The 27,279-nt window shown below is 35.1% G+C and overlaps 2 protein-coding genes across 2 annotated transcripts in view; one reads left to right on the top strand and one right to left on the bottom strand.

The window, feature by feature from the left end:
* The window catches only part of LOC102804160 (ATPase family AAA domain-containing protein 2-like), a 53,017-nt gene extending 34,774 nt beyond the window's left edge, over window positions 1-18,243 (bottom strand). The window contains exons 1-4 of the mRNA XM_085492778.1: window positions 18,194-18,243; window positions 17,627-17,867; window positions 14,600-14,688; window positions 2,280-2,407 (exon numbers count right to left, since the gene is read on the bottom strand). Coding sequence (XP_085348904.1) covers window positions 2,280-2,407; window positions 14,600-14,688; window positions 17,627-17,737 — 328 coding nt within the window. The 5' untranslated portion in view covers window positions 17,738-17,867; window positions 18,194-18,243. The remainder of the gene's footprint in view (window positions 1-2,279; window positions 2,408-14,599; window positions 14,689-17,626; window positions 17,868-18,193) is intronic.
* A 196-nt stretch (window positions 18,244-18,439) lies between these two features.
* LOC102804038 (putative transmembrane protein 244) lies at window positions 18,440-24,734 on the top strand. Its single transcript, XM_006813743.3, has 5 exons — window positions 18,440-18,528; window positions 18,631-18,716; window positions 20,738-20,847; window positions 22,739-22,864; window positions 24,494-24,734. The coding sequence occupies exons 1-5, from the start codon at window positions 18,511-18,513 to the stop codon at window positions 24,643-24,645; spliced, it is 492 nt and encodes a 163-aa protein (XP_006813806.1). The 5' UTR covers window positions 18,440-18,510; the 3' UTR covers window positions 24,646-24,734.
* Window positions 24,735-27,279: the final 2,545 nt, after the last annotated feature.

Below are 27,279 nucleotides of genomic sequence, written 5' to 3'. Positions count from 1 at the left end.
AGCTGAAAACTAATTATGCAAATCAGAAAATTAATATGAACAGATTTGAGTGTAAAACTAATGAGGTCTGCGCAATGTAACAGAAAATCTATGTTTCCAAGTTTAATTGAAATGTGATTAGAACCAAAAAATTATGAATTATTATGCTTATTATGGAATTAATATGAACAGATTTTTACCCCAAACTAATTAGGTTTGTACATTGTCCTAGAGCATCTTTGTACTAAGTTTGATTGAAATGGAATAATTAGTAGTATAGATATCAGTGTGAAAGCTTAAAATTGGTTAATTATGCAAATTAGGTAATTAACAAGTACAGATTTTAACCCACAATTATCCAGGTCTGTCTATTGTCCTACAGTATCCATGTACAAACATTCATTGATATGTGATGATTAGGACCTGAGATATCAGTGTGAAAGTTGGTTAATTATGCAAATTAATTAATGTGATTAATATGCACAATTATTTATCCTAAAACTAATCAGGTCTCTGCATAGTCCTAAAGGATCTATGTACCAAGTTTCATTGAAATGCGATGATTAGTACTTGAGATACCCGTGGAAAAGCTGAAAATTAACTAATTATGCAAATTAGGTGATTAATATGCACAAATATTTATCAGAAACAATTAATCTCTGCATAGACCTTGAGTATGTAAGTACCAAGTTTCATTGAAATGTAATGCTCACTACTTATATCAAATGCTGAAAATTAATTAATTATGCAAATTAGGTAATTAATATGTACTGATATCACCATAAAAACTATTAGGTCTGAGCAGTGTCATATGACATCTATGTACCAAGTTTCATTGAAATGTGATGATTAGTACTTATATAAAATGCTGAAAATTAATTAATTATGCAAATTAGGTAATTAATATGTACTGATATTACCATGAAAACTATCAGGTCTGTGCAGTGTCATATGACATCTATGTACCAAGTTTCATTGAAATGTGATGATAATAGTACTTGAGATATCAGTGGGAAAACCGTAAATTGACTAATCATTATGCAAATTAGGTAATTAGTATCCACGGATTATTACTAAAAACTAATCAAAACCTAGCATTAGTTCAGACATAGACCCTCTTTTAGAGGGTCTATGGTTCAGAGCATGTATGTACAAAGTTTCATCAAAATCCAATGAGTGGTTGTTTAGATATCAGTGGAACAATCATGGAACAGCTAAAAATCAGCTAATTATCATGCAAATTAGGTAATTAATATGCACGGATTTTTACCAAAAACTAATCAAATCTGCGCATATGTTCAGAGCATCTATGTACCAAATTTCATCAAAATCCAATGAGTGGTTGTTTAGATATCAGTGGAACAATCATGGAACAGCTAAAAATCAGCTAATTATCATGCAAATTAGGTAATTAATATGCACGGATTTTTACCAAAAACTAATCAAATCTGCGCATATGTTCAGAGCATCTATGTACCAAGTTTCATCAAAATCCAATGAGTGGTTCTTTAGATATCAGTGGAACAGTCATAGAACAGCTAAAAATTAGCTAATTATCATGCAAATTAGGTAATTAACAAGCATGGATTTTTACCAAAACCTAATCAAATCTGCGCATTGGCCCAGAGCATCTATGCACCAAGTTTCATCAAAAACCGATGTATGGTTCTTGAGATAGCAGTGGAACAGTCGGACACACATACATACACACACACAGACACACACAGACACACTAACTGCAAAGACTCCCATTATGTGCTTCGCACATGGGAGTCAAAAACTACTTCCTGTTTAGAAGAAACCCAAAATGGCGACCAAACCACATGACCAATCATAATAAATTTCTCAAACCTAAATCGGCTTCATATGTCGAAGCTAAGTACAAAATATGAGAGCATTTTACTTGGCGGTTCTGAAGAAATGACAAAAACAATCATCAAAATTAGATAATTGAAGATATTACCATGAAATTAACAATCTGAAATAGGTCAACATGTAGTCCCTATATATGTAATATAAAAGCAATTGGAAATATCGAAAGTCGAAAATATCACTTTTTACTAAAAATGACGAAAATTGAAGATATCATCATGAAATGAACAAATCTAATAGAGGTCTACCCAGGGTACATATACAAAACATATCTTGGCATTCAGGCTTGTAGTTTTCAAGAAGTCAAAAAAGTAAAACATTGACACGAACGACGCCTGACAATCACTCAGCGGAGCTAAAAATACATCGTATAATATATACAAATGTTGTTTTTATTGAAAGTATTTTCCAAATACAATATACAGTACCTAGTAAACTAGTATTGTATGTACTGTATATAGCCTTTCTCCGTCGACTACTTCGTCTCACACAGTCAGCATCACCATTCATGTACAGATGTCCTTCTGTCTTTCCTGTTTTTTGACGCGAACTGCACCTAGAATGAAGAACAATATGAACACACTGTTAAGGAGAAGTTTTTATTCTAATCTGTGTAGTCTGAAATAAGTCTGGGCCATAAACTGACCAGAGGGTAAAACCCATTAAACAAGCAACTTTTGTTATCTGGCTGAAACATTAAAAGATAGGTTTCAAGCTATTAAGAAGCTGAAGTTACCAAATTGAGATATTAAAAACGTCAGAGAAAATGTTGCTTGCAAGTATAGGCGAGATGAGATGACTGTGGATTTATATATTCAAAATGTTAGCTATGCATGTACATGTATGTCAGGAGTCAACACAAACCAAACAAACACACACATAGTCCTGAAGTGTTGACTATGATAATCTAGTTTTATCTGGTTTTGCAACCCAAGTAGTTACTACATGCAGGTATGATATGTTTGAGAGCCAAGAGGTAAGAAAATTTATTTTCCGGATTAATGATGACAGGATATCAATCTTGAAATAAAAGGATATCAGGCGTTGAAATAAACTGATTGTGAAAACCACCATCTCCCTATCAATTTTCAATGGTGTTTGTTATGAGTTTGCTTTTAACTTAAAGTCCCCCTCAAATTTGTGATCAAATAATTCATTGTGTTAAAGTATAGAATGCTCATATTGGATTAAAAAAAATTATCATTTTAATATTTCACATATTTTCTTCACACAAAATCTGATTGAAATTGGTTTTTAAAGAAAAACATTGCCCACAAAATCAACCATCAATATAAAAAGCAACGAGTATTGAGAGATATTGCTCTGGAACAGCATTAATTAAAACAAAATCAGCCATTTTGAATACATGTATAATGAATATATAAAATTTGAACATATATTGTAGTCAGTCAAAGCATGTCAGAGATATGGCTCTAGAAGCCCATTAATTAAAACAAAATGGCCACTAGTCAGCCATTCTGATCTAAAAAATAATAACGGGCATCAGGAACCTGTAATGTCTAATGTACAATGTATGTACCAAGTTTGAACAAAATCTATCCAGAAATTCCAGAAATGATTGATATTTGATGATTTTTTTAGCACAATAATGGCCACCATTTGGCCATTATTAATTGGATCGTCAAACCAATATATCTGTATATCTATGACATGATGTGTAATGAATATTATAAATTTGTACATAATCAGTCACAGCAAGTCAGAGATATGGCACTAGAACCACATTTATTAAAACAAAATAGCTGCCAGTCGGCCATTTTGAATCTTATCTGAAAACAAAATGATGTGCATCAAGATCCTATTTATTGTCCAACGTATATACCAAGTTTGAACAAAATCCATCTGTAAACAGTTGAGAAATGCTTGATTTTGATAATTTTTAGAACAAAAATGGCTTCCATTTGGCCATCTTGAATCAGATCGTGTAACAAATTGACGTGCACATGTATAATATCATGTATAATGCATTTCTAAGATACAGGTGTTTGAAGGACACATAGACGGAAGAACAGAGGTCAAAACATAAGTCCCTGTTTTCGGACTGCGTTCGACCGGGGACTAATTAACCAAAAATACTTCACTTCTTATTCAAATCCCTCCTTTTCCAAGTGAATTATGAGTTACTTTTAACCCTTTCCCGGTCAAGTCTGTGAAAAATCGCGTGATTTCACCGTCTGAACTAGCATATGCAATTCTATGTGGAAGCAAATTGTAACCAATCTATTTACATAACAATAAATATTCAAATTGTGGGGAGATGCAGTCTTGTGGACATCTGTTCGTTCAGTATAAATATAGCCTAAGAAAGTGAGATAAAGCCCAGACTCGCTGGGTGCCTCCTTTCCGACACGTACGTAAATATGCCGTCTTTTACAGATAGTAAGTGTTTTATGAAGGCAAGAAGAAAACTGAAGAAAATGCGTCAATAAGTGTTAAGTTTGACATTGACACGACAGATTTTTCACCAGCAAAGCGTGAGAAAAGAAAGAAATCCCAGTGTTCTCCCCAGGCCTCTAAAGCGACACGGTACCGTGACGCTTGGACACTCGCCGTGATGCTTGCCCTTTGTCCGTGACGCTTGGTCACTTGCCCGTGATGCTTATTGCTTTGTTTACAAGTGTCAGTCTCGTCTTGCACGAATTTAAAACAATAACATGTATTGATCGAAAGGTAATCCAGCTTTTGTTAGCCATACAAAGACAGTGATAAAAACAGAAGTCTGCAAGAAGTTGCAAAGTCTTTCAAGGTTGCAGAGCCTCCAAATCCAAAAAAATACTAGAGTAGCAATGATTTGCCCATTGCATGCAACAGCAACAATGTGACAAAACAAGTCACGGCGTACGTCGGGAAGATCAACCCCGATTTGCTGCACTCCGATTTTTTATCACTCAATCGCCGGTGACATTAATTACCCCAAAATTTAAAAAAAAAACAAGTCGCATTGGAAAGAAAACTGTAAATAATTCAACAGCAGACTAGGTTAAGAAAAAACGAACCCTGACCTCTGGAAATACCCCATTCATAGGGTGCCTTAGTACCAAAGAACGCCGCCCTAAGGCGACATAATGCACATTGCAACATTGTGACCGATGCATGCTGGGTTACAGGGATTCTGATCGAGGTAACAAAGATGGCGGCGTAGAGTGCAGAGTTTTTTCGCGATGTTTAATTTAAAAACATCTCGTTGGCGATTTTGACGTAATGCCTATGATAATCGTCAATGAATTGTTTTAATAAACAATTTGTGTATTTTACACCAAAAAGTCAGATACCGATGATCGCAATAGCAGCAGTGAATACCCGTCCAACGCAATGCCGTCAGCTGACAATGTTACGGTGATCGTAGCGTTACTCACAAGGTATATTGCAGTGTTTCAGCCAGAGCGCGGGCTTGCGTCATTTGACGCAAAAAAATAAACATTGTCCCTCAAAAATAAAGGTTTGGGTTCACAGGGACGCACTGATACCATTATCCGGAAGCCTGGTTGTGAAGCGTTAGTTTTTTTTTATATATATATAAACATCAGGTTGCATGTGGGAATGTTTTGATTCTGACTTCATTATTGTTTATATTGCCGCACGAGTAAGTGATTTTTATGACAGTTTCGCATTATGCCTTGTCTATTTCGTCTGCTACTATGGCAACGTGGCGACAATCAATTAGGTCTAAAATAAATTGTTGCTATTTTTTCTTTGAGGCCGCGTGCCGAACTGATTGATACAAAGTTTCATTTCCATGGTGCCTCTGTGGCAGTTCAACATAGTTGGAAGTCGAAACACATGAACACAGGGGAATTTACATTAACCGTCACTACGTCCATCGTGTCAATCGTCATAAGAATGTCAAGCCAAAAACGAATCACAAGTTTTTTTGGAGGACATGGTACGGCAGCTACTACGAGTACGGCAGACACTGGTGAAGATGTCAACATCACCGAAACACAAGCTGAATCAAACCAGAGCATACAACACGATGATACGAACGAACCGGTCCACAAGAAACAGAAAGTCCGAAACTTCAGTAATGGGTGGCTACAAAAACCACAATATTCACAGTGGTTGATCCGTCACAATGAGAAAGGAATGATTTGTAAATGGTGTCAAGACACCGGGAAATCAAATCCGTTTACAGACGCGCGTAGCGGAGGATGCTTCAATTTTCGGACGTCCACTCTGGAGAGACATTTGCAGTGCTCTGATCACAAAAAAGTCATTCAAGAAATTGTTTTACGCCGTAATTTTCAAAAAGCCACGTCACGTGTTCTGAGCGACAAAGAAGAATCAATTATATCGGCAATGCGTAGTGTATATTGGCTTGCAAAGGAAGACATACTGCGTAAGTCAAGCAAGTGTTCAAAACGTAATAAAAAAGACGCCGCCACCGGTGCGCGTGGCCCAATCAATTGACTAGCTGTCAGCTAACTTGTCAAACGAAAACATCGACGCGCCAAACTGAAAAGGTTGACGCGCCAAAATAAAAATGATAAACCACGCCCACTGCTTCTGAGCACATCAAACTCGTCAGCTGACTACTAAACATGGCCGGTAACGTGAGTAACACGGGCAGAAAATTTAAACAAGGTGTTGAAACATCGGGGCATTCGTAAAATATGGCAGCGATCCGTTCATTGTAGATCAAGCAAGGGCAACAGAGGTTTTTACCATCAGCTAGGTGATGGTGACTTGGAGCTGATCGAAACTTTGAAAAGATTACAACCATCTATAACGTATCGTGCTATTGCAGACCATATCAATGAGCATGGTGAAGTTGTAAAAAATGTTTCGATCACTACTATTTCGCGGACAGTTCGAACCCGATTGTCGGGCGGCCGAGGGACTTACAAAACACTAACACCGGTAGCCTTGGAGAAATTCACGGACGCTAACATAGCATATTGCGATGAATATGTAAACTTAAGAAAACACTGAATATAACGCGCTAGCCAGAATTGATCTTCCCTTGCGATACTGGAAGCATTACGAGAAATCAAACCATCCGATGTGCTGGGATATTACCGAGCTGTTGGGTTCTTAAATATCAAAGCTGACGCTTATGAACTAAAAAAATGTTCCTGGTCACAATGTATAGATGACAAAAATAATTAATGTCAGCAATGTATTTTTCACAAAACGGCTGCAATCCAAACTGCCACATATGGGGACTAAATAACAATATATTGAAATATTTTGAACTAATAACTTTATTGATCTTGGTGTAAAAATGCACTGTTGTACAACACTTTACAATGTATTTTGTTTATGCTTTGTCATATTTGTAAGTTTATTGTGTTATTGCTCTGCCAGCAAACAATTCTCTTTGGGTTTCAAATTGACAATTTTAGTTTCAACTGAAAACATACTTATTCATTTTTTTCAAAACGCTCTTATCATAACTATTTGCCATCAGCACAAATATGTTACCCCTAAAGTTACAAAATAATAGCAAATAACACGAACTCTCAATTATGTTAACTTTATGCAAACAAAATGTCCATTCCCTGCCAACAATTTTAGTAACAAACTCACCAATTACTGTAACTATGAGATACAACTACGTATACGTAAAGTTGTGTCCAAAATTTAGAAAAAATATATTTTCTTGTGTCAGCTCAATTTATTTGGTTTTTTTTTCATCAATTTAGATGAATCAACGAGAAAAACTCAAAAATAATAAACATAATGATACTATATTTTACCATGAAAACAAAATATAGTCAGTATTCACAAGTCACCTAACATCCGAGCGGATTCATATAATTTTAATAAATTATTAGTTTCATCTCCTGGATCATCTTGTATCCCAGTGTGCTGGTTATTGTCAACTCAATGCCAGTAGTGGTACTGTTTTCCGACGCTTGTTTAGTTTCCTTATTTACAGTATTTGAACTGCCAAATTTCCTATGGTTGTCAATATTTGTAGGCTGAAAGGGGACGATAAGTCATTCTCGTCGTCTCATCATGAATAAAACTTTGGTTGTGCGACACTTGATAATTATCTGACACAGTTCTACGAGTTGTTACACTATTATTTCCAAATAACTGAGGATTATATACAGGAGGCACGCTTTCCTGGTTCATGCCTGGGTAAACAGTTACATCTGGAGGTGGTTGTATACCAAAATAATATGGCATACTAGGATAATATCTAGGCGGGACATTGAATAGATGGATGCCGATAAATATTTCCTTGTGTTCATCTAACTGTTTACTGCTCCCTGATGTTGGCAATGATAATAACGCGTCGACACTGAAACTACTCTGTTTCGATAAATGTTTGTTTTTAACCGCATTTCCTGCATCTGGCAGTGGAGGTGAATGTTTCACTGTCAGTTTGGTTGCTGTCATTGTGGCGTTCTGGTTGGGTGGGTCACTATTACTGGCGCGCTGTTTGGCAATCACTGAAATTTGCTGTTGCATATTTGACAGTACATCAAACATCGGTGTAGAAATTAGTCGAAAAGACTCTCCCAAACAGCTCAATTCTTTTTCAAGTTTAGACACAGTCAATGAAAGATTTCTGATTTCCAGTTCTTTATCGATTGTCATTTTTTCCACTGGGCTTAAGTATTTAAACTGGCACGAGTCGTGGTCCCTATCATCGTTTTGCTGCTCGTCGTGACGTGGTCGTTTTTTCTTACGTTTACCGCGTGTCGATGCTTGATTCGCGGTGTTCCCGAAATTTCCATATTCAAGGCAAACATCCGACGTAACTTGCCTGCAAACACCTTCATTTTCATCTTCAGCGAAACACACTTTGATCGGAGTACGCAGTTTGGACGATTCGTAAAGTAACAGTCTTTTATGTCCTGTAGGGATTCCCGGTAAAAAAGTCCTTTAGGTCTTCCGCTGTTAAGCGTGCAATTGCCCGTAAACTGGTATATCCAGCCCTTCGTAAGGCAGAAACATACTTTAAAAGTTCAGAGTCAATATTTTGGGGCCATGATTCCAGTTGATTTTCTCTGGTTGGCGTTTGAAACGGCCGTAAATCTCTGCTAGACTTCATTTTGTCTGGCACCGCACGTGAACAGGTTGTTTTGAAGCAGTGGGCGTGGTTTATCATTTTTATTTTGGCGCGTCAACCTTTTCAGTTTGGCGCGTCGATGTTTTCGTTTGACAAGCTAGCTGACAGCTAGTCAATTGATTGGGCCACGCGCACCGATGGCGGCGTCTTTTTTATTACGTTTTGAACACTTGCTTGACTTCCGCAGTATCCACTCGAAAATATTCATCATTATTACAATTATTACAACTTCAAGGAATAAACACGCTGGGAAAATTGAAATCTGGTGAATATGCGACATACACTACCCAACAAACTGCAGACGAAATGCAGGATGCCATGGCCACTGTAATTCGTAAAAATATTGAAGATCAGTTGCATGGTAGTGAGTTTGTCAGCGTGTTGACGGACGAAAGTACGGACATATCAGTAACCAAAAAACTGGTTGTATACGTGAGACTTATGGATTCGGACTTTCTGCCAAGAACTCGTTATTTGGGAAATGTTTCAGTAAAGGATGGAACTGCATTGGTAATCACTGAAACGCTGAAACAGATGTTACTAGATCAGGAAAAAATAGAAGCAAGACAACTACTTGGTTTCGGCAGTGATGGGGCGAGTGTCATGCATGGACGGCTTAACGGAGTTGCAGCGAGATTGCGACGTGAAGTAAATCCTTTTTTGTTGAGCGTTCATTGTGTGGCGCACCGCCTCGCTCTCTGTACAAGTCAGGCAGCCAACTCAGTAAACTATATGAAGAAATATCAACAAGTGTTGATGGACATTTACTATTATTTTAAACGTTCATCCGTACGTGTCGAAGCTGTGAAGGATATACAAAAGGTGTTAGATGACCCACAATTGAAATATAAAAAGTCCACGAAGTGAGATGTTTTTCGTTCTATAGTGCATTAGAAACAATTTATAGAACGTATGGCTCTCTCATTACTTACTTCGAATCAGTATCACGACAAAACCCGATAGCAAAGGGAATAATGAACAAAATGACCGACTTTCAGTTCGTTGCAACAATGCACTTGTTGATGGATGTGATGCCCGTTATGACACAATTGAGTTTGGTTTTTCAAAAGGCTGACATCGACATCGCAATGGTTCAAGTGTCCGTTAACAGTGCCATTGCGAAAATTAAATCGATCGCATCGGAAGGTGGACAATTTGTAAACCAGTTGAATGCACTACGTGACAAAGGATCGAAGTTCAAGTATTTCGACCATTCGATCAACGCATCACCCCAAGCTGTGAAGCAATTCGAAAACACGACAAAGAGCTTTAACGATAATATTTTGATGAATTTAAATGAAAGATTTCCGACGGAGACTAGTGATGTTATAACCTCATTCGCTATTCTAGCTATGCGACCACTAAGTTTCTTATCAAGTGACGATCTCAGTGAATACTGAAATCAATGAAATGGACACGTTAATTAATCACTTTGGTACAGATCGCGAGTCAGATGATGGTACGGTGTTTACGGCTATAATTGACGGCGATGAGACCAAGCATGAATGGTCAGTTGTAAAGCCATTAGTAGTGCAACAGAAATATCCACGTGATAAGATGTCAACCTTATGGAAGATAATATACGAATATCATAAAGAACAATTTACAAATCTACTTAAATTGGCGGGTTTAGCACTTATACTTCCAGTTCAAACAGCAGATTGCGAACGTGGGTTCTCGATTCAGAATCGTATAAAAACCAAAACGCGTAATAGACTGCAACCTCATAGAGTGGACACGCTGTCTCTGATCTCTGGCGAGGGGCCCAGTATTGAAGATTTTCAATTCAATGAAGCCCTTGCTTTATGGAAATCAAGTAAACCAAGGAGAGCATTTCATACGAAATGAATGTTATTATCTATACCCGTATATCTCATTAATGAATATTGATATTGATTGGCTTTGCTGATGTGTATTATGTACATTGTCAATCATGGAAATAAAAATTAAAGGTAAACATACTTTTTTGAGTGAAATGCAATTTATTATGAAAATTTAACAATGGGTGTCCCTAAAAAAAATCGTGTGTCCCCACTTTTTGGCTGACATGGGTCACTGTGTCCCACGTTTCGAAATCCTGGCTGAAACACTGATATTGCAATGAAAAATCGCCGACTATTAGTGCCAAACTGCCATTGTAGAATTTTTTTCTAATTATTGATTTATTAATTTCAACATATTTCGATATCTCGCCGACTTTATAAATTTAACCAAAAAATGTTTTCCCAGACGTTTATATGAACCGACAGTGACATGGGCACTAAAACTTGTACACAATGATGAACCAGTTACATCCATGGAAAACATATTCACTGACTGGCTATAAAAGAAGTCTTTCAATTTTCTTTCCTTTTTATGCTGTTCTATTTCAAACTTTATTTGACTTGATACAAAAACATGAAATACAATGCAGTAAAATGATATAAAATTTATCAGATATAAAAATATCTTGTCTTTAATTAATTGTAGATTGACAATATTTGTTGGGAAAAACTGCTTATTATGCAAATACAATTATGCAAATTAGATGTATTGTTATGCAAATTGGCCGTGATGCTTGACATAAAGTCTGGGGAGAACACTGAATCCAAAGCAAAGGAAACATTTGACGTCGGTGAGTTACCAGCCAAACGTACCACGGACACCAGTGATAATAGTCCACTCAAGAAAAGGCGTAAAAATAAAAAGAACAAACACAAGTCGAAGACTGACTCCTCTGTCAATGAACATGCGATTACAGAAGAAAGCCGTTCAAAGGACTGCAGGGGCAAACCAGGGGGCAAACCAGGAGGCAAACGTAAATCTAAGACGAACCGTAAAGTGGTTGAATCACCAGTTGCCGACGAAGCAAATGCCGAAGAAACGGGAGTTGGTCACGCCATCGAAGATGTGATACAATTTTTGCAAGACAATGTTTGCGAATCGAAACCGTCGACATCCGCCACAACTGCCAACACAGAAAAGCAGGGGCCTGAACATATCGGCCCAGCAAGTACGAAAACAAAACGTCGATGTCGCCAAAGAAACGGTACAAGAAAATGTATGCGATACAGAACAATCAACACTTGCGAGTTTCCCCACAAGACAAACTATTAAAAAACGTGTTGTGTATAGACAATATATTTACTATTCCAGTTTTTGAACACGAATCTGGACCAACTTTCGAACTGCCTTCATATGCTCGCAAGGTGGAATATTTCTACAAATTTATCCCACCAGAACTGATAGAACTGGCTTCCATCGAGACTAATAAATACGCCAAATATCAGCAAAAATACATTGCAAAAAAATTAAACACCCGCTGGCGTAATACAAATTTCAGTGAAATGCAAGCATTCTTTGGTGTGATGATATGTATGGGGGTGTTGATCACAAATCAGCAATCGACGATTATTTGTCGAGTGACCCCTTACTGCAGAATATGGGAATTGCATCAGTAATGACTCAGGCCAGATTTCAAATGCTAATGCGTTGTTTTCATTTAGCGGCGGGATCCTGACACTGAACGTCGTCATCAACGATCAGAGGCTGACCCGTTGTATAAAATCAACTTGTGGCTGAAACCCATACTCGAAAATTGTCGGCGATACTACCAGATAGGACAGGAAATTTCGATTGATGAGGGTATGATTAGATTCAAGGGACGGTCCAAGTTTAAGCAGAGATTGCCCCACAAACCCGATCGTGATGGCTTCAAAATATGGCAGGTGTGCGACTCGACAATGTCTTACATTGCAAACTTTGAACTGTATTTGGGGGTGAAATATAAAACTACAAATGAGAGAAGAAAGAAAGAAACTGGGACAATCAAGAAGACAACACACCGGTTGCTACAGCCCTTCACAGAAAAAAACCATATTCTTTTCTGTGATTCGCTTTTTACACAGCCCTTGAAAGTGTACATGGTCGGTAGTTTTAGCAGACGAAATCAGAAAATCTTGCCGCCGCAATTAATTCCTGAGGGGAAAAGCAAGAAGCTGAAATTGAAAATTGGTGAAATGAAAGCAGCAACTAGACCGAACGACACTATCAATATTACTGCATACCAGGATGACAGCGCACAAATATTCATTTTAAATAGTCTATCCCCCACTGGCTACGGCGGCAGAAGCAGTAGATTACGAGAGACACGTGCCTGTATCGTTACAATGTTACAGACATCACATGGGTGGCGTGGATCGTTCTAACCAAAGGCGAAAATACGGGCAGAAATAATTACAAAGTTTTTATTACAAAGTGTTTTACAGTAGTTGATTTTTCGGCAGATTTTATTTAATATTCGTTATTTAAATATTTTGGCGTCATTTTTCGGGCATTTCAATCATTCCTGACGCCTAAAATAGAATTTAAGTTTTTATTCAAGAGTACGTTTTTTGTGACTAGCGTGAGTGCGCAAACTTCGTTTCAGTTCGAGTTGTTGTCACTGTAAATAATGTTAAATTAGTCTTCAAATGCTCAGTTTATCTTTTGAAAACAGCTATTTTTGATTTGAAAAAAAAAATCATGCCGTTTTCCCGTAAAAACCCAAGCCAAATGATCGTACTACAATATCGGCAAATCTCTTCCACGTTGCGTTAAATAACATTAACATATTTGAATGAGCTATGGTAATTTGAACACGTTGGCGTCATCCAGCATTTTTATTGGTTAATTAGAGATTTGACCTATTAGGTCAACCATGCAAGACAAGGAACATGGCGGTTACTCGACAGCATCAAGCGTTAATTTGCGACCGGAATTATTTGCTTACAACGAAACGAAGTTGAATTCTATTTGCATTTCATTACAATTCAACAAATTTGTTTTTTTGAACGTTATTATAATCACTACTGAGTAATAATCAACAATTGTGAAACGCAGCATGACTGCATTGCGCAACCGTGATCATTTGTTGCTTGGCAGTTGTGATCGTTTATACTTTGTTTAGAATATAATTTCGTCACCAATAAAATTAGGAAAACAAAGTGTATTTCACGTACCAGGTTCGTTAAAGTGATTTTTTGGAGAAAAATTACCTTGGGTGACATTGTAAGTTTTAGGCGGTTAAATTAGCAGGTCACAGTGCATTTTACTTGTCTCAGTATTGACTGTCTCGCCGTACTTCAGACGGGACTTCACACTTTCCATTGTGAAATATAGATGCTAATAGGTGTTTTTGAAGACAATGGCACAGTATTGTAGGTGAATTTACAAGCTCTATGAATTTTGTATGCGAGACAATGGCATCGTAAACACACACAATGCCTTTAGACCTACCATAATACGACCGAGACGTATGCTCACCGGATGCGTCCCCGGGACTCACCAGTTGAAAGATTCATGCACCCCACAGAAAAACTATACTTCCCGGACGCGGAATTCCGCGTTAACGCAATCCCTGATAGAGTATTCAATTGGATTCAGTCTCGTTTGCAAACAACTTATTTTATATTGATACATGTATAGTTTTTATATGGACGACGCCTGACATGAACCCCTAGGTACACCTGAAACTGCATCGGGTACAGGTTTCCAAACACTTCTCTCCTCTTCACAAGATTTCATATCTGGTTTTTATGCTTGTATAATTTGTTAAGTGACTTATAGATGCAGGGCACTTGAAAGTAACACCAAACAATCTTAAAAATAAGGTCAACAATTAACAAAATTACTCTCACCATTAATAGTGATGCAAGTCAAATTTGGAATGATAGCAATCATTATTACCTTATATTCTGTGATGGTCTAGTGTCATCATCATTATGTTTTTTTGGCCTTCCTCTTCCTCTGATGCTCAGATCTTTGGAAGGTCTCTCCTGAAAATGTGCAAGACAACAAAAGAGGTGAAACTAAAGAATTAAACACATAATATTGAACAACTTGACAATTTAAAAAGAGAACAGGTCATGACATGACAGTCCCAGTCCTTTTTAATCTAAGAGTATATTTGTGATATCAAGGCTTGAAATTAACAACCGGAATTGGTCGTCTATCTGATAAAGGAGTTATCACTCAATTCAAAATTGTGTATAAAATCATAGCCCGAAAGCTTTTGCAAACACAGCATGATCAGGACCAATATGGCAAATAGCGCCCTCACTGCTTAATGGTGAAAATACACGATTTTCATGTATTTTGGCCTTAAAGTACATGTACATTCAACAATCTTGAACAAGGTCATGAAACAAATGCATACGCATGAAGTTTTAATTTCATTATTTTTTTACTGATACAACCCCTATAAGTTGTTTTAAATAAATTATAGAGTCATTATATTTTGAAGTTAGCATTTTGTCGATGCCAGCAACTGGGACTAAAGTCTGGGAAATGGTGTCATCAGAATAAATCAGTAGTTTTGGAAGGGACAGTCAACTCTGCAATAATCACCAAACCAAGATACCAAACATAACCCAGGTTAATAAGTGCTACTGCTGTGGCTTCAAGATGTACACCAGGTAAGGAATGCACTGTATGCATGGATAGCTACTGAGTGACTCATAAAAACAGAAATAATAATAATGAAATAATTAACAGCCACCCAAATAAAAACACAAGATAATTTCACATTATGTAAGAGCCCATCCTAATGTGTGAAGGCTAATAGAAGCAAAACTCTTTAACAAAATGTCTGGTAAGAGGTGTAAAAATCATTCAGATCAATGAAAAAATACACATAAATGAAATTCATGGAAAACAATGGCTGTACCAGGTCACTTTATTTGGATAATTCAACCAAATATGCACCGATAAGATATCGGAAATTGTCAGCAGTAAAATAATTTTATCTTCCGTGAATAATCAGAAACCCCCTTAAAAATAATACATGACATAATGACATTGTTATAAAGCCATGTTGAATATGGTCAGATGCTATGATCCTAATTTGGTTAGACTATTAGTTGATACTAAGAAGAGGGGAACCCAGGAAAATATGGTTTCACAATTTATTACAGGTTCTAATCATATATTTGGTCCCAACGGGAATTTACGACATACTGGACAGAAAATCTTATTTATTTTATTTTTTTGATAAAAAAAAAACATGCCGTTTTTGTTGGACTACACATGTACACTTTTCAACTGTTAGTGTGATGCTTAATTTAGAACCACATGAAGGCATTTTACCCTTGCCCGACATCTAAATTAGAATAACATTTAAAGCTTGAACTTCACAGAGGCATTGCAGGAAAAAGCCCTGGTTCTACTGAGTTTGCCTTAATGCCTTCAATACAGATCTATATATTAATACATGTTTCAGGCTTCTGCCCAGTTCATTTGAGTGCTGGTCACTAATTAATATTCATGAGCTTATTTATTAAGACATGAGGCAATTAATAGTCAATTTTTCTCCCTAGTACATATGTAGCTACAATTTAACTACTTTAATTTAACTTTTATTTTTAATATTTCAATGTATAAATTAATCTGCTTTAATGAAAATGAAGAATAGATAAACTGTATTTCCACAATCACATTCAAAATATGTATCTTGAGATATTGACCTCTGACCTGGCAGCCACTTTTTTTTCTAAGCATGTCGTTCATTTGTTACTGTTCTGTTTTTGTTTTTTACAACGGAATGTTGGTAAATCACAATTATAGTGAAAAATAATTATACCTTGGATCGCTGACTCAACATAGGTTCTGGATTGAATTTTATGAACAAGTCATGAGGCCAAAAACTTAACAAAGCTTACTACAATTGAGTACAAGTGTAAATTAAACACTTTGTGCATCCCTGTTGGCAATGTGAATAAGTTTTTTGTTCAACTCAACAAATCCTACACAGAATTAAATTGCAACGGTAAACTTTTCTTTTGTTTATTTATCACAGTCTTCCCTTCTAAAATCTTCATGTATGACTTATTCCAATCCGGTTTGTTTGTTAAAACTAACAGAATGTCAATCGAAAGAGACCAAAACAAAAACACATTAGGCCATCGTTACATGTAAACATTGTATTTGAAAAGTGGTGCCTGTTTCATTTAAGTTCTATTCTGAATTAATTTTCAATATGTTATTGTTTTCTAAAACCAACCACGACAATAGAATGATGGTCCAGTGACCAACATCTTGTGTGTATCATAAACAAATAGAATATTACCAGTTGGCAACTTTTGGAGAGGGGCTGGATTTGTTTGGTCCAGAAATGCCAAACACGTGTACTGATCCAACTTATAATCAGTGCAAGTTTTTAGAAGAGAAACGTATATGCACCCATTTAAATATGTGCTATGCTGAAATAAAGAACACCAACACAATCTGAGGACAAAAACTGTGACATCTAAGGTGTTTGGCAAGCTGATACAGTGCCTATCAATTGCACTCAAAAATGTCGTCAAGGTCATCACAGTTGAAGTGATGAAAATTCTTTTTGTTTGCTAACAATGTTGCAAAATGTCCAACTGAGCAACAAATTCATATTATCGCACGTGAGGGATATTTTTTTAACAATGATATAGTTACCTAAACCCGTCGTCGTTTATTTGGAGTGCCTTGGCAGCGGAAATTGCGCCATCACTGGGCACAAACATAGAACCAATCAAGTTCCGAAAGCTAAATTCACAAAACATGTAATTGTGATAATACAACAAAAAAGTAACAAATCGTACTTATATGTGAATTTTAAATGGACAGACTTTGAACCTTGACCAAAATACGCTCGCCGAACACTTTATCGGCCGAACATGGTAACTTACAGGAGGCACTGGGAACAATAACAATGAAATTTAGTTCCCTATAATATACACTTACATTGATTGGATTTGAATATTGGTCAGATCTGCGAGTTCGTCTCTGTCTAAGAGACAGGAATTCAACTTCATCTTCCGGCTCGAGGCCACCACTGTGTCGAGTTTTGACCATTTTCGATACTTTCTAATCAGAACTGCCCTCAATGGTAGCCACCATATTGGATTTGCGGAACCACTTGACACAGTATTATTGTGCACGATCAAACATACTCCCGCGTACTCATAGCAATAGGAAACCTCTTCTAATAACAACGTAATCAGAAGTTACTTAATGATATGAATAAAAAATTATAGTTCGTAGTCATGCACAAAATTTAATATTGTCAACACGTGCCACAATACTATTTTTAACTTTTTTGCGCGTATTAATTTTAAACGACAGATAACAGTGAGAAGGTTATGAAACCCATGGCGCGAAATATGTTTTAGAATGTTGCATTGATAAAAGAAAAAAAGCTTGGAAGATACCATTATTTATGAAAAATAGCATATGTAACTCGCGCTTTAGTCAAGATTATTTGACCCTACAGCTCGATAATTCATTTTCTCTCAAATTCGTTCTACTCACAATAAATTTTATCTCCAGACAAATAAATCGAATGTGACCTCTGACACGTATCCTCTATCCCAAACAAATTACTCTGATAGTGTTTTTCACCATATTTGAAGTCAGAAATAGCATATTTCAATAGACTACATCAAATTTCATTATAATTTAATTTTATACAATAATATAGTTTAAATAATAATAAACAACAACAATGAAATATATAATCGCGGACGTGGTTAACCCGCTGACCCGGGGAATACCGCAAGGTCGCTCCGATGCGATGTGTAGCAGTCGATTGAATCACCAGAGCGGACAAGACCAATAATGACTGAAATATGCCCTATTCCACCGGTGTAAGTAAACAAAACGAGTATTAGTTTGATTGTTTGTTTAAGGCCCTATTTGTCTGCTCACCCACTAACACAGCAACTTTCTGCTTTGTTTTGTTTATATAGAGAATTATTATCAACGTTTTTACTTGTCTGCTGTTTTTCTACTGTGCATTTTATTTCACGGCGACCGTAGTGTTCGGCGCATTCAGGTACGTAATATTCGGTCAGCAAATCGATTAAGAAGTGTGCATATTTGCAGTAAATTAAAGACAAGCATACTGTTTGTTTATCTCGCTTTAGATTCTTTTAGGCGTTCCGCTTATACCTTGTGTCACGGAAATCATGCCTAACAACTCAATTTGACCTCATTGTTTACAAACAAAGGTATTGACAGGCAAGATTTCAGGGATCTGGATTATTGTCATATTAACACTCTTCATCGTTATATTCTAATGCCTGTCTACAATTAGGGAATTCAGTGCTGAATTGTATATTTTACTTAATCATAATAATTGTTTATGCAACACAAGAAATAGCCATAATAATAATATTTATTAGACACATAAAATTCTTAGGAAAGGAAAAAAAAAAGGTCTTACAAGAAGAAATTTAAAAACTATAATCTAAAAAAAAAAGCATATTCTAAAAATGTAAAACAAATCAAAAACAAATATGAATAAACAATAAAGACAATTTGCAACCAATGGTGAATATAGAACATAGAATGAACACAAATTGTAACCTAATACACTGATAGTTGTTGCTGTTTTGTTTCATAGCTGTTTTTTAAGGAGACAGCTAAGGCTGGTGCTAGAGTATGGTTTCCCATAATCAATATGTACATGTGGCATTTTAGCTAGATGTGTACAGATTTGATTTCGCCAGTCAAAGTTTGTTTATCCATGGACATACTAACATGTGTTAATACGTCCATGGTTTATCTGACCACTGACTCACTATTATACCACTAGAAACCTGTATTTCCTATTGATAAAGCGTTATGACTTTGGGAAATCAAATGCAAAGTTTTTTGTCTGTTAAGCTATGTCATGATATAAGAAGGCAAAATCTATTGTTTTAAATTTGAAATTGATGCAAGTTGTTGTTACACAAACACAGATTGCTGGATCCAGCATCTTGGCATGCTGATTCAAATCATTCAATTCAACAGAGGTCAAATACAGGTTTTTCTATCACGATCACGCTGGGTTCAATGGGATGGCCATGGAAGGCTGGCGTCATTGACAATCATTGAATAGACTATTTTCATTCCGAAATCTGGCGTTATGTCGGAAATCAAACGTAAAAAAGGGACAAACAAAGGTCAACGCAACAAACATGAAAATATTTGTTTTAATATTTCCACGCTCAATAATGTGCTATACACATTTGATGGTGGTTAATTTTGATGAAGTGAGGGTATTTTAGCGACTTATTCCCTTCTGAAATATCAGCATTGAAGTATGAAAATAATTCAGTTTTTGCCACACCCATTCAGTCTGCATCTTTTATGCAGTATGCATGATATTTTAGCAGTGAAAATTAGTTCCTTAAAAAATTTAGATAACATTACCGGACTATTGAGGAGAGCACCTATGAACCCATGCACAATCACCAACAAACAATGAAATTTCTTTTTGAAGGGTTATGTATTAACTACGTAATATAAACTTATGATTTTCTCATTAAGAAGATCACTGACGGTCTTACTAAAATAATGTGTGACACTGTACTGTATATGATATTGGTTTATAATTTGAAACAGAGTCACGAATTCTAGCAGCTATCCACACTTTTCATGATCGGCGCCCTGGCTTTTGTATATTTTGACTTCTTCTTAAAATTTTTTAGCTGTATTGGTTTTATACTAACTACAAACGTTAATGTTAAAGGTGGTTCTCTGTCAGTTTTTGTTCATTTTGTGAGGATACCTTCAGTTTTTTGTAAAAATTGCTATTTTCAATTTTTTTTTTGAAAAAGCAAGCCTAACTGCTTTCATACTTTGTATGTAGACCCCTTGGGTGGACCTTAGTCAGATTTGTTCATGTTGTAACATACTTCCTATTCTCTAATTTTTGTCAATTTTTTTCATTTTTAGCGAAAAAAAAAACTTTCTTACATTTTTTTTTTTAAACAACACAAGTCTGATATTGTACATCATTGTCTGAATTATTTTTTATCAGTTTTTACAAACAAATCAAAAAACATCTTTAACTCTTTTTTTTTACAGGCTTCAAAAATTTGATGGCACCATTCCATTTCATTATGAAAGTTTTGATGACAAGTTTTATCAGTTAGTACCATTTAATCAATCTGCGTGGACCAGTCAGCCTTTTCTCAGTAAGTTATTTTATTTCCTATAATTACATTTGCAGAGATATTTTACATTAGTGCCAATAGGGTGAGTATGAAAACAGCTACCGTATTTATCCGGGTAAGAGCCCAGGGTCCTGAACATGGAAAATTATCCCCTGCAAAAAAAGCGAAAATTCACTTTTAACTTCGGCAGGGAATAGAACGGCAAATAAAAACATGCAACAGAAATAAATGAACAATATGCAACATTAGAAGTAAAACAAAAATAATTTATTGCTTATAATGTGACAAATAAACCAGAAATAATAAAAATCGACAGTGAGGAATCATTTGAATTAGGATTTTCCTGCTGACAAACACGCCTGATACGCGTGAACTCAAAATGAACTAAAATGTCAATGGGTTAACTGCGTAAAATTATTTTCGGTCTCGACAAATTACGGATCAACTGTCATACAAGATCAATAATAATTCACAAATTTACACAGTAAAAATTATAAAAATTCATAGCTGTTTGAAAAAAATTCTCTTTATTTGTACATTCATTGCCATCTTCGTCGACCATAAAGTCCAAGTCTGTGTCACTGTAGCCGTCAAACAAAATCCCTACAGCTGCGTCCTGAAGTTTGTCAATATCGTCCCACACAATTTGGACTTAGCACTTTTAATCGACGGATTTTGCAGTCAGCTTAGCACTTTTCATTCATGTCTAATCACAATAAAGAGACAAGAAAAATTGGGTCGCTCTGCTGCGATGGCACACAATGCTTTTGTTTACAGTCTGGCAATCATCTTTGAACTTTATGCATCTGCTTTACTGATTGGCTAAGTATGACATCACTACTAGTGTTTCATCATAAAGTTCAAATCGTGACATTGCTTTCTTATCAGACTCAACTCTCTTCAATCATGTTGAAAGTTATCATTCAGCAAGTTCCGGCGGTTGGAATGTCTCACTATATGGATATCGCGGTGGACTTGAAATAGGAAGTTTTTTTTTTATCCAACGACAGAAGAATAATTTTCATGACAGAAATGCAATAGCGGTGATGAAAGATGGTTAAAAAAGTTGGCAGTCTTCGGCGTGACATTGAGTGCGACACTTGCTTCGCGGATCTCTTTATACAAGTTGCTTGAATCATTTCTAAGGAAGCACAAACCACACGACCGGCCGTCCCTTTTTAGGGCCATGACATATTTCAAAAAAAGAACTATCGTTTCTGCTTTAATATACATTTTTATAGACTTGCTGACTGTTATGATTCTGAAAAAAGTCTTGAAAAATAAATGTAAATCATCGGTGAACACGCTGCCCTGAAGGCAGAAAGCGAGATTATCTGTTTTGCTGTCACAGCTATTTCGTGTTCACCCCTTGTTTTATGCAATTAACAATTATTTTTAAAGAATGTTTATAAACATCACAAGAACTGTAAGAAAGTCAACTGTTAATACAACCACAGTCAACAAATAGAAAATAGGTTTTTGTTATATTTTGTGTAAAAAAAGACTCCCTGGGCGTATACGTGGATATGACCTCAACTTCTTTATTGTGTTCACAAGTGGGGGGGGTGTGTTTGCCTGGGCATAGGCTCTTACTCGGATGAATGTTATTACTGTAAGTTTTCCGTTTTTGCAATTTGATGTTAATGGTGTTCCTGAAGACAAAATTTCGTGGATGTTGCTCACTTGCTGAGACCCAACATCTTTTAGGACCCCAGGATTATTTTCGCTGCTACATAATTGCATGATTATTACTGACTTTTTCTCTGCTGTGCTTTCACATAAAGGGTCATTGTTCTCATGCACTACATGTTCAAATTGTATTTTACATTTTGTGTCACCAATAGCAAACATGATGTGTTGCTATGACTACTGATCCTTAATGAACATAATATGTACTTCATGTATCTTACAGGCGACATAATAGCGCTGGAATCTACATACTTTATCAGCACATGGGTGTATATTGCATACTTAGATAGTTGGTTGTGGGACTACGCTTTGACCGTGACAGTCATTCATTGTGCCATAGTTTGTGCTGGTAAGTAAAGAGGTAATATTTTTACTGACACGAATATACAGCCATGGGCAGAATAGCATGTACTTTGCAAGTCTGGAGATATGTGTAACATACAAGTTAACAATACTGGGACTGTTTTTTTGTTTTGTTATTTTGTTATTTACTGCCACATCTCATTTAGGTGGCAGCACTTCCTGAGGTAACTGCTCGGTCGCCAACCTCTGTGTGTGTATATTAGACAAGCCTTGACCGATACATTCAAACTTCACACATACATCATACATAATATTATACATATGCAGAATGATTTGTTTTATGATCTGATTCAAGATAGACTAATGACTGCCATTTTTGTGCTGAAAAATTATTGAAACCCAATCTTGGCTGTTTACAGATGGATTTTGTTCAAACTAGCTACATACATTGGAAATTGTGGGACCTTGATGCACATCCTTATATTTTTCAGATTTTTATATTTTAGAGCCATATCTCTGACATGCTTTGACTGATTGTGTTCAAATTTTATATATTCATTTTAGATCATGTCATAGATATACAGATATATTGGTTTGACTGATCTGATTCAAATTTACTGAGTGGTGGTCATTTTGTTTTAATTAATGCGGTTCCAATGTCTCTCAATATGGATGATCAGATACAAGATGACTGAATTTTAATAATTTTAATGTTAAAAAAAATCATCATAAGCATCAGCTTCTGGATCCATATCTCTGACATGTTTAAGTTCAAACTATATTAGCATAAACAAAACTGCCATGCATGCTTCATAGAAATTACTGTGTTGAGCACCATAGTTGATGCAGACACAACAAACAATTGGTACGCGTACATGACAAGTTTTTTTTATTTATACTACAAACATTCACATCATTCCGATTCCAGTTGAATCTTTACTGTAATCCCTTGATTATTAACATGTGCACCTTTTAAATGTTATCTCTTTTCATAAAAAGGCACTTACATTAAACAAAAATATGATTTATTTTACCTAGAATTAATTTTTGCTGAACAGACATTTTGGCTGTTTTATTATTAGTAGTTTATTTTCACTGATTTTTGATGAGTTGTGTAAAATATAGGAAAACAGGTATTTTCACTGAATTTTATTTTCACTGATTGAGAGAGACGAACATATTTGCTCTCTTTGTGACATAGATGAAATTGAAAATGAGTTTCACTTTCTCCTTGTTTGCCCATATTACCATGAATTGCGAACATACCGGTAATACTTACCCAATACATTTTATAATACCTTGTCTTTTGATAAATTTATAGAACTTGTTACTTCTCAAAACTCTGACATTTTACAACCACTAGCTGCATACATCTTTCATGCATTGAAACTTAGGAACGAGATATGTGATTTTATTTAAATATTCTGTAAAGTATTTTTATTTTTCGAATATTCTTCTTGTATGTGTTAATACTTGAATTTGTAAATAAAGACCATATATACACAATTTTCACTGATTTATCTTTTCAGGGTAAATAAATTACTTCACAGTAGTTAAATACAGAGAAGCTTCACATTTCTCCAATAATTTGTTATGTCTAGCGAAAAACATTCAAATGGTTTACAAAATCTTATGTTTCTAAGTTATGTCATATGTTTGTTTTTTTATATTGCAGTAAATGTAACCTTTCCATTGATATGGGAATGGTGGGTGTGTGTTTGTATTGGACTCATATTTATGATGGTGGTGGGAGAGTCTATCAAAGCGTGTGTCAGACAACGGAAGAAGGGCAAGTTTGACCTAAAGAAGAATGAATCTAAGGCTTGAAGACTTAAAGGTTGTTATATACTCTTAATTATGTGATTGGCATAATTAGACCATGATGCATTGCATGGACCATGATGCATTGCATTATTTTGACAAACAGTGCTGCTGTGCAATTGAAGTACTTCTTTAATTAAGATTTATGTAAGCCATCAAAATAATTTCTTGATGGCTGTGAGATTTTTAGTACTTATATACCAAATTGACACGATTTATTTAAACTAGAATTTTTAACTAGTAATTTATTTGCCTATACTGTGCATATACTGCAAACAGAATGAACACAATTTATAATAGTCAGACTTTTTTTAATTAAAAAACAAGTAAAATTTAAAAATAACTTATGATTTCTCCCATACACAAAAATTAGACTAGTTGGCAAGAGTCTCTATAATCTGATCCTTAATTTATGCAAATTTCACTAGTCTTCAATCCTCTGTCAGTCATTAATAAATACATGTATGCCTAAATTTGCTAATTTTCAAAAAATTTAATCCGGCAAACTGCAATAACAAACTTCCAAAGACAATGAGGCTGAATACAATAATAATTTGAATTCACTGACTTTCAAAGACAATGAGGTGGACTACTATAATAATTTGAATTCACTAGCTTTCAAAGACAATAATGCTGACTACAATAATAATTCAAATTCACTGACTTTCAAAGACAATGAGGCTGATTACAATAATAACTTGAATTCACTAACTTTCAAAGACAATGAGGTGGACTACAGTAATTTGAATTTACTAACTTTCAAAGACAATTAGGCTAACTACAATAATTTGAATTTACTGACTTTCAAAGACAATAATGCTGAATAGAATAATAATTTGAATTCACTAACTTTCAAAGACAATGATGCTGAATACAATAATAATTTGAATTTATTGACTTTCAAAGACAATGAGGCTGACTATAATAATAATTTGAATTTATTAACTTTCAAAGACAATGAGGTGGACTACAGTAACTTGAATTTACTAACTTTCAAAGACAATTAGGCTAACTACAATAATTTGAATTTACTGACTTTCAAAGACAATAATGCTGAATAGAATAATAATTTGAATTCACTAACTTTCAAAGACAATGATGCTGAATACAATAATAATTTGAATTCACTAACTTTCAAAGACAATGAGGCTGACTACAATAATAATTTGAATTTACTAACTTTCAAAGACAATAATGCTGACTACAATAATAATTCGAATTCACTGACTTTCAAAGACAATGAGGTGGACTACAGTAATAATTTGAATTTACTAACTTTCAAAGACATAATTTGAATTCACTGACTTTCAAAGACAATAATGCTGAATGCAATAATAATTTTAATTTACTGACTTTCAAAGACAATAATGCTGACTACAATAATTGAATTCACTAACTTTCAAAGACAATGAGGTGGACTACAGTAATAATTTGAATTTACTAATTTTCAAAGACAATGATGCTGAATACAATAATAATTTGAATTTACTGACTTTCAAAGACAATGAGGCTGACTACAATAATAACTTGAATTCACTGACTTTCAAAGACAATAATGCTGACTACAATAATAATTTGAATTCACTAACTTTCAAAGACAATGATGCTGAATACAATAATAATTTGAATTCACTAACTTTCAAAGACAATGAGGCTGACTACAATAATAATTTGAATTTACTAACTTTCAAAGACAATAATGCTGACTACAATAATAATTCGAATTCACTGACTTTCAAAGACAATGAGGTGGACTACAGTAATAATTTGAATTTACTAACTTTCAAAGACATAATTTGAATTCACTGACTTTCAAAGACAATAATGCTGAATGCAATAATAATTTTAATTTACTGACTTTCAAAGACAATAATGCTGACTACAATAATTGAATTCACTAACTTTCAAAGACAATGAGGTGGACTACAGTAATAATTTGAATTTACTAATTTTCAAAGACAATGATGCTGAATACAATAATAATTTGAATTTACTGACTTTCAAAGACAATGAGGCTGACTACAATAATAACTTGAATTCACTGACTTTCAAAGACAATAATGCTGACTACAATAATAATTTGAATTTACTGACTTTCAAAGACAATGATGCTGACTACAATAATAACTTTAATTCACTGACTTTCAAAGACAATGATGCTGAATACAATAATAATTTGAATTCACTAACTTTCAAAGACATCGAGGCTGACTACAGTAATAACTTAAATTCACTGACTTTCAATGACAATGATGCTGAATACAATAATAATTTGAATTCACTAACTTTCAAAGACAATAATGCTGACTACAATAATAATTCGAATTCACTGACTTTCAAAGACAATGAGGTGGACTACAGTAATAATTTGAATTTACTAACTTTCAAAGACATAATTTGAATTCACTGACTTTCAAAGACAATAATGCTGAATGCAATAATAATTTTAATTTACTGACTTTCAAAGACAATAATGCTGACTACAATAATTGAATTCACTAACTTTCAAAGACAATGAGGTGGACTACAGTAATAATTTGAATTTACTAATTTTCAAAGACAATGATGCTGAATACAATAATAATTTGAATTTACTGACTTTCAAAGACAATGAGGCTGACTACAATAATAACTTTAATT

Source organism: Saccoglossus kowalevskii, chromosome 18, assembly GCF_978046115.1.
Source record: "Saccoglossus kowalevskii chromosome 18, keSacKowa6.1, whole genome shotgun sequence".
Classification (NCBI taxonomy): domain Eukaryota; kingdom Metazoa; phylum Hemichordata; class Enteropneusta; family Harrimaniidae; genus Saccoglossus; species Saccoglossus kowalevskii.
Note: the sequence above shows the minus strand (reverse complement) of the source record. Positions and strands in the feature narration are given on the sequence as shown.

Excerpts from the sequence above, each read along its gene's own strand:
- LOC102804038 (XM_006813743.3), top strand. Across the intron at positions 20,848-22,738 it reads GACCAGTCAGCCTTTTCTCA|GCGACATAATAGCGCTGGAA; the intron begins GTAAGTTATTTT and ends TGTATCTTACAG. Across the intron at positions 22,865-24,493 it reads TTGTGCCATAGTTTGTGCTG|TAAATGTAACCTTTCCATTG; the intron begins GTAAGTAAAGAG and ends TTTATATTGCAG.